Genomic DNA, 12,830 nt, shown 5'->3' with positions numbered 1-12,830 from the left:
TAGACATGCATGCTTAGCTCAGTCGAGCATGCATGTGTCCTGAACAGGGTGAGGGGAAAGACATGGCAGGCACCTCTGGCAGCAGCTTTGTTCTCCCTGTTACGGACCCATGCATGCATGTAGCGGTCGGGAATGATAGCCGTCGAGCGATTAAGCACTTGGCCAACCACTATGTAATTTTACCAGCCAAGAAGTCAGTTTCATATATTCTTAGTAGTCAGGCAACCCAAAAAATTAGTTACCAGCAGCAAATTTGCTAGAATTACCAACATTTACAATAAATCCTAATTAATTGACAATAATGGTATTTTTCCACTTTGTACCAAGCCCTTGAGACTTTGCTGTAAATGGTCGTCTACAGCTGGCTGACTGGAACCCAATATTCCTCCAAAAAGCATCAACCCTCCTGACTGAAAACAGAGGGGGGTCAATGCAATACCGGTACCTAGAACAAAATATAAAAGACTGCTGTTCAGGACTGGACTGTCATTATAATTCCTGAAATAAATCCATTTCACCTGCAAGGAGAGGAGCAAACGTCTATGATGGGCGTGATCAGATGATCTGTACACGTTGGCGCTATATGAATATATATGACGCCTGTTATACGGCTTCCACATAGGCACCAGTGCTTCCAGTCTCATCATGAGTACAGCTGCTCAAGAGTCGCTTTTCACAGTGACTAAAAGGAGTAGTAAATGGCTTGAAGCCTATCAGCATCTCCATGTGGAATGTCTCAGGTGCCCCTGAAGGTCACAAAAAAAGCAGCAGACCTCACACTTATTACGAGGGCCTGTGTAAGATACAAATGGTAAATGGCTGCGGATTTGCCCTCACAGATTTTGGTGCTACCAATTGGCAGCGTTCTACAGTACCAGCGAAGTGGATGCGATTTTTAGACCTTTCATCCACACTCTGGGTACAAAACCCGCACCGTAAAATGACCCGCTGTGCAGATTGGACATCTACAGCATGTTAATTTTTACTGCGGTTCTCCCCAGTGGATTTCAATGGAGAGTCCGCTGGCTTTCCTGTGGCAAAAACCACATGCAGTTTGTGTGGTGATTTTTATAGTGGTCTTGAGACTGAACTTTTCCAGTTTGTTTGGACATACCCTTACGGCCCTTTTTCATGGCTCGACTTGGGGCCATAAAATACATACTGATCAGCAACATAACAAGTTTATCAAGGTTTATTAAAGGGCATTTCAAATGCATTGAAGCAAACTGAAAGGGAACAATGAGTGTTCGTATGGTCACTTGTCCCCATTCAGTTTGCATATGGTTGGCAGCACATCTCCCCGTGTAAAACGGATGAGCTGCTGACCAGCTGCTTGTATAAAAGTGCCCATCACACGACAAATGAGCGTTTGCTCGCGTGTCACGTAATGGCTGCACTGTTTACACAGTTCCGTGATTTGCTCAACCAACTATCGTCCTGTGTAAAGGACCCCTTAGAGGGGCCGACAATTGAACAGATCATCGCTAATCGGAGTTACTAGTAACACTCATTAGCGATAATCTGGCGGTGTAAATGCACTGCCAATTACCCAATGAACGCTTGTTCAGGGGTAATTGTATCTTTTGTACAGCACATTGCTTCCCAGTGGGAGATCATGCTGTGTAAACACAATCTGCTGCCGGGAAACAACGAGACAGTATGGTGAAAAGCGATGGCATCAGCGATCACCCCTCCCTATACTGTGGAGGAGATCACTGCATGTAAAACACTCCTCCGTTAGCGATCAGCAGATTGTCGGGATGGAGTGCTTCCTTCCCGACAATCTGCTAGGTTGTTGTCCCGTGTAGAGGGACCATAAAAGGGTGCTCCCTTAGGTTCGCTTCACACATGCTGACAAACTGCACAAAACAGCACTGATCGATGATATAACTGGTCAATCGGCGTTCACTTCACGCTGCAATTGTCTGGAAGAGTCTGAACAAAGTGTCAATCTTCCAGGAATTGCTGCAACAAGTCTGCTCCGTGAGGACAATTGTCAACCTACAAACATTTGGGAGGAAACTTCTCAAATAACAATTTAGACTATGGTACTAGCAAGCGGACAGTTGTATTAATAAACCTCCAGCTACACAATATTGGAGAATGCAAAATGAGGTCTACAAAAGAAAGCAACAATTGTATGATCCTGGAAGTGGCCATTTTTCCCATGTGGGGGGCCAAGCCTCATTCGGAGCCCCGCCGTGTAAACAACTGCTGCACATACCATCGCTGGATCCGTTATCTTACCTGAAATAAAGCAGGGGGCACTTGTTTTTTCGCAAGATGCGCTTGTACGTGGTCTACAGCTTGCTTGGAGAATGGCTACGGACAAACAATGACATGGTAATTATCTCTAGCTTTATATAATCAGCCCTAGTATAAATATATGCATGTACACAGGTCAGCTCAAGGAACAGCGACGCATCCGTCAGCACACCCCAGGTCTGTGATAGCTAACCTCCGGCATTCCAGATGTGCTACAACTCCCAAGATGTACACTTGCTTGGCTGTTCTCCGAACTCCATAGAAAGGAATGGAGCATGCTGGGAGTCGCAGTTTCACCACAGCTGGAGAGCCGAAGGTTAGCCATCACTGCCCAAGGTCAACTTCCCTTCAATTATATATAGGCGTGTGTGTGTCACGTCATCACAAGTCACCATTACACACAAGCAAACACATAATACGTGTACAGTATAAACATCAATACAATAATTACCTGCCTTGTAGATGAACATCATTTACCAGATAAAATAAGATGAAGGCTTAGCACAGTCACCATGTTAGGTGCTCGCTGATCTCTATGTGACCGAATCCCAAGGGCAGGTTGTGAAAAGCAGAGCTGATCCTATCTGACCACTTACTGTATGAAGCAATTTGTTAGTGACAACTCCATTTTGTACCCAATTCCCTAGAGCATGCACGCGCAGCTTACAGGCAGCACACCAAGGACAGAGCAAGAACTGGAACAAGGAGCAGGAAACGCACCGCCTTCATAATCAGAGGATTTGAAAATTTACAGTACAGAATCCTGGGGCAGATTTAGTAATGAAAATGTGCCCGCATGTTTGGACTAAAACTACACCAACTTGAATGTGGTGTAAACTTGGACTAGATAGCTTTTTGGCACACTGACAAAATTCTAGCATACATCTGGAACAGGATTTACTCCAAATTTACAAAGGTCTATGCGCAGAATAGTAAATTTAAGACTGATTCGTACTCTTAGTGTAAAGTAGGACACTAATAGTAAGTCTGCCCCATTGTCTCTAGCACTACGCACTATACTGCACAGTAAATATACGGATATAATGCCACATATTTACAGAAATGCATACAGGGAACATTAATACTGTTGTTTATAATAATTATATATAAATAGAAAATATATACAAAAATGAAAGCAGTATTTTACATAAAAAGGCCTACTATTGGCTGCCCCCCATCGCCAGATGTTTTGACTCCGCGGGAGTGAGGCAAGTATAATCTATATGAGCGGCCCGGGCATTAGGGGGCATGTTTTAGAAATTGGATAACCCCTTTAAAGGCTATAATTGCATTTTACTCATTTTGGGCAAAAGAAAATAAACAAAACATTTTTTCAATTGGTCTTTTGTTTTTTTCTATGGCTCTATGCTTGTAAGCTAACACATATTACTGGTGTTTTTTATAATCATAGATTTCTGAGCAGATCTCAATGTGGTGAAGCTATAGTACATAGAGTATATGATATGCAAACTCAATGACACAGCTTTACCCTCAGCATGTCTAACCCTGTCCATCAAGGGGAGGGGAGAGTGTGCAGAGCACAGGGGGTTACATAGCAGTGCTCAAAGGGTTCAGTCCATTGGTCAGGTGTTGCCCACAGTGCTGATCCTATTTATATGGTCGCCCCCGGTCCGGCCCTTCCTCACCCTGCAGTGATGAAATTAGCATTCACCGACAGAAGAACACGTAACCACTACTGCCACTCACTGGCTGCAGTGGTGACTTGCTTCCCTTTGTGTCACATGACCATTTGTAAGTATGATCGCCACCGTAAGTCCGGCCTCTCTGGGAGGTTTTTCAGTAGTCTTGGATAACCCCTTTAACGTTACTGTATTACCAAATATAAAATATTCACGTAATCAATATGGATATGGAAACATGAATTGCTGTTCTTGGGTCACAACAGTTGTGGAGATAAGCTTTAAAGTGTAACTGTCATTCTGGTTTATTTTTAATTTAGTGTAGGGAGAGATATGTTAAATCTTTTTGTAATATACTTTATTACAGAAAGACATTTCTTTGTACTAGAAAACAGTGTAAAGGGTCTTCTTAGCAAAGCGCTAACTGAGCGTTTCTTAGGAGTCTTCGGTTCTTCTGAGCGCTAAAGACACCTTTATGTAGAAGTCAGATAGGCAGGGTGATGGGTTATGATGGGGCACATATACATAACAGTCAGTGACCGGGGTAGTGACAGGAGACAGACTGGAAGCCTCTGCATGTTACACACAGGCATCTTCAGCGGTCAGTAAAATGCTGAAGACAGATTCTCCTTAGAAACGCTCAGAGCTTTCCTAAGAAGACTCCTTTTACACTGTTTTCTAGTACAAAGAAACCTCTTTCCCCAAGAAAATATATTACAAAAATGGTTCACATCCTTGTTTCTACGCTATTATTAAAAATAAACTGAAGCAACAGTTACACTTTATACAGGTATAAATTTGATAAACCCCAATTGTATAAGCACTATCCCAGTAGTTAGACCATCAAATGGAGTATCTGGCATTATAGTGAATAGCGTTGAGCAAACTTGTGTTTTCAAGTGTGGCGTACAAGGTTCGGGTTATCTAAGAATTCTGTCGTGGATTTTGCCACCACGGACCATATCTTCTGGTCCGTGGAAGGGGAATCCATAACAGAATTCTTACATAATACAAACCTTGTACCCCGAATTTGAAAACATAAGTTTGCTCATCCCTAATAGTGAATCTGAGGGCTGTTCAGAGTGGGGAAAAACCTCTGCTCACTCACTATATTATGCCTTATATGCCTGGAGACCAAGTGCCAGCTTTAAGCAAACTCTGCCTGAAAGATGGGAAGATAAAAGAGAATACTTACATGTGAACAAGATAGTAGCTCTTTCATTATATACGTGTCATAAATCTGTCGACTTCTACAAAGGCGGTCCTCCTCCGAATCCAGCTTCTCGTACTCTTTTATCTGAAAGCAAGAGAGGTGATCAATGCCTCGTGTCAACTACAACTTCTTGGCATTTTGTAATATTCATTAATTCAGGGCTACAAAGTATGTAGAAGTAATAGAAGATGGTCTAATTATGAATCACCACTGGCTAGCAAATAAATAGGTAACTCCGCTCAAAGTAGGTGAAAAACATTAAAAATAAATTAAAGGGATTTACGGAAGACCATGGAGAAAATGCCACAGCGTGTCTGTTCCTCTCAATCCTTTGTATGTTAGAAATAGTCAATAACGGATCTAAATTATGTTAATTACTAAATATACCAGTAATGAAAACAAATGCTACTGCAAATAACACTTGCACATTGTACTCTACCAATGGATCATTTTCTTAAGGGCACATCAACATCAAAGTCCATCACGGTACAGTAGTTTGTTAAGGATTTTAGCCTATTATCCATAGGAGAGTGGGATGATTCCCTAGCCTGCACTTTGAATACCCAAATTGAAAACATTTTTGACTATATTTTCACCTTGTAGGATCACTTATGAACAAGAGCCACAATCCTCTGCAGATCCACCAGACGATTGATACTGATTCACTGTGGGATCAATCAGGTACCAGTACAGTGCCCCATGTTGTTGACAAGACCTGCAAAGCCATCCTAACCTGACATCTTGAAGAGGTTTTCCCATTGACAATACTTACCTCCTAAAAATAGATCAGGGCATACGTGTAAGATCACTGAGGGCCCTGAAATAGAAACTAGGGATCGACTGATTATCGGAAGTACTAATATTATCGGCCGATATTCAAGATTTTGTCCAATATCGGTATCTAACCTTGCTGATATAGCGATAAATGCGTATAAAGCGAATACTAGCGAGTGCCGGGAGTGTGGAAGAATCGCAGCAAGCGTTTCCCATACTCACCCTTTCTGGTCGTCTTTGATGGGGCCCGCGCTGCACTGTCCTGACCCCGTACGGCGTCAGGATATAGTGTGCGCACTATGACCTGACACTGCATGCTATCAGGCGACAGTGCAGCGCTGGCCGGAGAAGACAGGGGAGCGAGACGCTGGACCCAGAAATGAAGAGGAGCCGCGGCGCAGGAGAGGTGAGGAGTTCTTTATTTTATTAATCTGAGGTCTGATAGGGGTTAATAAAAGGTCTGATCTGAGGTCTGATAGGGGTTAATAAAGGTCTGATAGGGGTTAATAAAGGTCTGATTTGTCTGATAGGGGTTAATAAAAGGTCTGATCCGAGATCCGATAGGGGTTAAAGTCAGTGAGGAGGTGGTATGGTGTGGGAATTGGCATTTGGCAGTAGTAAATTATAAATGTAAATTATAAATTGACTACCAACTAAGGGCTTTATTATTTTATGTCTCCTAACATATAGCAATAAATTATCGGTATAAATTATCGGCTATCGGCCTGAAAGTTCACAGATTATCGGTATCGGCTCTAAAAACTCAATATCGGTCGATCCCTAGTATAAACTCTAGGGATCATGAGAACTAAAGTCCTGGATTTTCCCATGAAAATGCAGTAGTGGTGCACATGTGTGACCACCACTCCATCAAATTCTATATGACTGCCAGAAACAACATGAGCGCTGCACTCAGCAATCCCATAAAAGTGAACAGAGCCATGGTCATGCATGTGCACCAATGCTCCATTCTCATAAAGCACTCTATGACCTCTGTTCTCATGATCGTTGGAGTGCCCAACAGTAGGGCCCCCAACAGTAGGGCCCCCAGCAATCTTATCCCTTGTGAACAGGGGATAAAAAGTTGTCCAAATAATTGCCCTTATACTCCCATAAACAGATCCATTCAGCTCAGCCAAAAGTACATCTTTTAATGCCAAGATGGAGACCCCCTTTGTCACTTATCATGGATCAGGCAGTGTGAAATAAATTACTTTCTATGCATTACATTGCGGAGTAGTAAAAACTGGAACAAATGGCAAGTAAACACAATGTGTATAACCTACTTTACTTTTAAAGATTATGGGGATGACTTTCAATGATGGAAATTGTATAACTCATTTTTGCAGGAGTCTGCATTGCCGTAATTTGTTCCAAATTTATCAGATGCCACACAATGATACATTTGGTGCATCTTTAAAGAGGTTCTTAAACATTGGGAACTCGCCTGTCTATGGTGCTCTTCCCCCTGCTGTTGTGAGTGGTGATGCATTCAGGCACAGCACGTGACTGCTGCCACCGGTGAGGCCACTGATTGGCTGGCAGCAGTGTCATGCATGTAGATGACATGCCAGAGCTCCCATCCAGCGGGAGCCAGAAGAGAAGAATGGAGTTCAGTGCCGAAAACTAAGAACTGGTGAAAGGAAGTGCCTGCACCCTGTCTGGATATTTCAAAAGGGCTTCCTAGTGTGACACAAAACACCCATTAATCAGCTGTTTCGGGCAGCCACTGGTGCTCGGCTCCCATTTACTTGAAAGGAAGATGTACGGCAGTAACCTTTCACAGCCACTTTACAAAGGATGAAACCCTGCTAAATGCATTTCTTTCATATTCATTTCTTGCCCCCAAATATTGTGGTATTACAAGACAGGTATGCAATTCAGAAGTGTGGATGGCAACAACAGTAATGGTGGCAATGTTACGCTAGAATGCAAATACATCTTTTTAAAGGGTTTCTGTCAGCAGGAAAATTGGTATTAACCAGGCTGACATTAGTGATGTACTAATGTCCGTTGAACATAACTATATTAGTACAAATACGGAATTATGTCGCACTCGGGTGATGGGGAATCGCTAAGGGGTGCTCCCACTGGCAGACGACACCCAGTCGGACAAATCAAAAAATAATAAATAATAATGGGGCGCTCCCTGTAGTATTGGGATTTTATTGAATGTAAAGTAATAATCAGATAATAAATAATACAGTTGATGGTATAAATAGGTCAATAAACAGATATTGATGTTAAAATTAATAGCAGCAAACACAGAATGTGGACATATACAGTACAGACCAAAAGTTTGGACACACCTTCTCATTCAAAGAGTTTTCTTTATTTCCATGACTAAGAAAATTGTAGATTCACACTGATGGCATCAAAACTATGAATTAACACATGTGGAATTATATACATAACAAAAAAGCGTGAAACAACTGAAAATATGTCATATTCTAGGTTCTTCAAAGTAGCCACCTTTTGCTTTGATTACTGCTTTGCACACTCTTGGCATTCTCTTGATGAGCTTCAAGAGGTAGTCACCTGAAATGGTCTTCACTTCACAGGTGTGCCCTGTCAGGTTTAATAAGTGGGATTTCTTGCCTTATAAATGGGGTTGGGACCATCAGTTGCATTGTGGAGAAGTCAGGTGGATACACAGCTGATAGTGTTAGAATTTGTATTATGGCAAGAAAAAAAGCAGCTAAGTAAAGAAAAATGAGTGGCCATCATTATTTTAAGAAATAAAGGTCAGTCACTTTGAAAGTGTCCCCAAGTGCAATCACAAAAACCATCAAGCGCTACAAAGAAACTGTCTCACATGCGGACCGCCCCAGGAAAGGAAGACCAAGAGTCACCTCTGCTGCGGAGGATAAGTTCATCCGAGTCACCAGCCTCAGAAATCGCAGGTTAACAGCAGCTCAGATTAGAGACCAGGTCAATGCCACAAAGAGTTCTAGCAGCAGACACATCTCTAGAACAACTGTTAAGAGGAGACTGTGTGAATCAGGCCTTCATGGTAGAATATCTGCTAGGAGACCACTGCTAAGGACACGCAACAAGCAGAAGAGACTTGTTTGGGCTAAAGAACACAAGGAATGGACATTAGACCAGTGGAAATCTGTGCTTTGGTCTTAGTCCAAATTTGAGATCTTTGGTTCCAACCACCGTGTTTTTGTGCGACACAGAAAAGGTGAACAGATGTACTCTACATGCCTGGTTTCCACCGTGAAGCATGGAGGAGAAGGTGTGATGGTGTGGGGGTGCTTTGCTGGTGACACTGTTGGGGATATATTCAAAATTGAAGGCATACTGAACCAGCATGGCTACCACAGCATCTTGCAGCGGCATGCATTTAGTTGGACCATCATTTATTTTTCAACAGGACAATGACCCCAAACACACCTCCAGGGCTATTTGACCATGAAGGAGAGTGATGGGGTGATGCGCCAGATGACCTGGCCTCCACATTCACCGGACCTGAACCCAATCGAGATGGTTTGGGGTGAGCTGGACCGCAGAGTGAAGGCAAAAAGGCCAACAAGTGCTAAGCATCTCTGGGAACTCCTTCAAGACTGTTGGAAGACCATTTCAGGTGACTACCTCTTGAAGCTCATCAAGAGAATGCCAAGAGTGTGCAAAGCAGTAATCAAAGCAAAAAGGTGGCTACGAATATGACATATTTTCAGTTGTTTCACACTTTTTTGTTATGTATATATGTGTTAATTCATAGTTTTGATGCCTTCAGTGTGAATCTACAATTTTCATAGTCATGAAAATAAAGAAAACTCTTTGAATGAGAAGGTGTGTCCAAACGTTTGGTCTGCACTGTACATATGTATACATGCGTATTCTCAATAAAAAAGTGTCAAAATTATGTATCCAATTGGTCAATTTAGATCTCTGGAAGCCAGTCAACCAGACCTCTGATGATGTAAAATATTTGTGATACAGCAGTCAACCAGAACTCAGGTGATATAAAATATTCGATAATATAAATGTTCGATGATATAAAATATTCGCACTACGATAGTGACCAAAAGTTCTTCCAAACACCAAGGCAGTATATCAAGTAATTATCAATCTCAAATGCAGGTAAATGCTGGTAATAGATAGAGCGGCGTCCCGCTGTATAATCCACAAAATGCGATTGCTTTTTTTGAACAAACTCGCACGATCTTACCGGGAGGTCTTCAGTGGACTTCGTTTCCCTCGCCACTGTATACCTCCTGTAGAAATCGGGGTCCCGGTCTCAAGGGCTGTTTCTTGTGTTTGAATTCCGCGCCAATCAAAGTGCACGTGACCCCGCAATGAATCAGGGTTTCGTCCGTGTCACGAAAGTTGTCTGAGCTGTTCGATATTTCCAGTAGCAATATCCACATCTCCTCAATCGGTCGATGTGCATTTTTCTTTTATTTAGAGATAGGTGGTGGTAATACCAAAATGTGTTTCGGGGTTTAGAGAAATGACCCCTTCATCAGTGGCTAACATCCCCCTGTTAATGCCTCTCCTCTATAGGGGGCCAAGGTTTACGAGAAAACCTGGCTTGGAATAGGTCCTTCAATTATCCATAGATCTCGAATTTTCTTCAAAAATCCACACACATCTATATACACATATATATGTGTGTGTATGTATATATATATATATATATATATATATATATATATATATATATATATACACACACACACACACACATATACATATACACATACATACATATATATCCATATTATGTATATATCCATGTATAAAATACCAATACTACAGAGAGTGCCCCATTATTATTTATTTTAACTATATTAGTGCCACCTCACTGAGTGCCGCCGTTATTGAGAAAAAATAACTTTTATAATCTGCAAATGATCCTCTAGGTGCAGGGGGGGCGTTGATCCTGCTCCTAGAGGCTCCGTTCTCCCACCTCTGGCCGCGCCCTGCTACACTGTGTTGAAGACCCATAACTGGCGCTTCACAGTTATTTTGCATATTACTGTTTCTCAGGGAGCTTTGCCCTTCGGATTGCTGTGTCGAGACTCTTAAATGAGGATCCACAGTGTTTTCTGTAGCTGGTCTCCCTAAGATCAGCTATTGTTTTGTTTGATCGACAGGGCCAGGCAGCGTTGGGTCTCCGCTTGCTGGCCCTGTCTCCTGTGGAAATCTCGCACCTGTGTCGTATCGTTCAGTATTCGGCGCACGGAGCAACGCACCCCCCCTCTTGCTCCTAGAGTCTAATTTGCATATTATAAAAGTTTTTTTTTTCTCAATAACGGCGGCACGCAGTGAGATGGCACTAATATAGTTATGTTCAGCTGACATTAGTACATCACTAATGTCAGCCAGGTTAATACCCATTTTCCTGCTGACAGAAACCCTTTAACTTTAGGGGGGGGGGGGGGGGGGGAATTTCTCTTTACACTTAATCTAATTAAGGGACCAAGTTCTCGTTGCAACCTACACAAAAATACACAAAACTATGCAGTGTGATAACTATCCCAGACTATCCTGTAATTGCTGCTAAGTGACAAGCTGAGAAATACTGTGAATATCAGTGATGACACTTTGGATTGCAAGTTGTTTTGATGTTTCTAACTATAGCAAGGGAGACACTAATGAACTTCAGGTCCGCTCCCACTGGTACTCGAGAGTAGTTCTAGTTTAATAAAGCCCAGCAGACATTAGGTTGGATTAATCCAATTTCCCAAGGCTGAGAAGAATGCATGCTGGCACACGGAGTGGACCAGATGTGGAGGTCACTATGAACTAGAACAATATAGTAACATGTTGCTCTTCTAGGAGGTCAATAGAAGAAATCGGTGGATTCGTCACAGCGATAGGAAAAAAAACTGCAAAACAATATGTCCACTGAATTACCAATGCTGACAAGTCCCAGGAAACTTCGGATACTCACCTCAGTTTCTAAATATATAAACTTACAGTGTATTGAACAGTCGAACCAGGGTTGGCAATCCAGAGCAAAACCTTATGTAACACACATAAAAAACAATGTACACAGAAGAAATGCAGGGCGTATATAGAGTTTTCCCTGTGTAACATTCACTCATTTAAAGGTAAAATTACCAGAAGCCTAATTTGGTCTACTGCCAGGTGGCACCACATAAAACTGTATACAAAATAAAAATAATATATATTTTTTTTTTTATAAAAGACACCCATACACGTATTTATTTAGCTTATATTCCATCAACATATTTAACAGTCCCTATCAGTATGGAGTGTGGCAGGAAACCGAAGTACCCGGAGGAAACCCATGGAAACATACAAACTCCATGCACAGTCCTTGGTCAGATTTGAACCCAGAGCTGAAAGGCACCTCTGCTAACCACTGAGCCACTCATGAAAATAATGTTGGAGCCTGCAGAGATTGCTGGGATCCCGATGACATATTTTGGGGTAACAAGGATGGAGCATGCTAAATTTCATGTCTCCAGTTTCTGATCCCTATGACGTCTATATTGCTAAGGGTTAAATAAGGCCATCTATAAAATATCTGGCACACAGAGCTGTCATTGCTGCAGTCCCAGGCATGGCGGTGGTGCTTAAATACAACTGTAGGCAAAATTTTGGGCAAACTGTCAAATTGCATGCAGTGCTGTGACAAGTTGAAGAGGACCTGCCACCACAAAATGCAGAGCAGTCTGCAGGCAGCATGTTATAGAGCAGGAGGAGCAGATTGTATATATTTGTGGGAAAAGATTCAGTATAACTTATAAATTTATGTGTTTGCTTTTCCTGAACTTAAAGGGGTTTTCCAAGATATTATTACTGATGATCTATCCTCAGGTCCAACACCTTTGCAGATAAGCTGGTTGAAGAGAAAACCTGCAGTGTGCCAGCACAGCCCTCCATTCATTGTTTAGATGTCGGCCCACTCCTCCCATGTACAGGTATCAGTGACTGACAGCTATCTCTGTATACACACA

At 42.2% G+C, this 12,830-nt stretch overlaps 1 protein-coding gene across 3 annotated transcripts in view; it reads right to left on the bottom strand.

The window, feature by feature from the left end:
• Positions 1–12,830, bottom strand: part of GRK3 (G protein-coupled receptor kinase 3) — a 287,657-nt gene that overhangs the window by 86,367 nt on the left and 188,460 nt on the right. For all 3 annotated transcript variants that reach the window (XM_044275379.1, XM_044275380.1, XM_044275381.1), the window contains exons 4-5: positions 5,101–5,202; positions 2,248–2,322 (exon numbers count right to left, since the gene is read on the bottom strand). In XM_044275379.1, coding sequence (XP_044131314.1) covers positions 2,248–2,322; positions 5,101–5,202 — 177 coding nt within the window. The remainder of the gene's footprint in view (positions 1–2,247; positions 2,323–5,100; positions 5,203–12,830) is intronic.

The sequence above is a fragment of the Bufo gargarizans genome, chromosome 1 (genome assembly GCF_014858855.1).
Source record: "Bufo gargarizans isolate SCDJY-AF-19 chromosome 1, ASM1485885v1, whole genome shotgun sequence".
NCBI lineage: Eukaryota > Metazoa > Chordata > Amphibia > Anura > Bufonidae > Bufo > Bufo gargarizans.
This window is presented reverse-complemented; position numbering and strand designations above follow the sequence as displayed.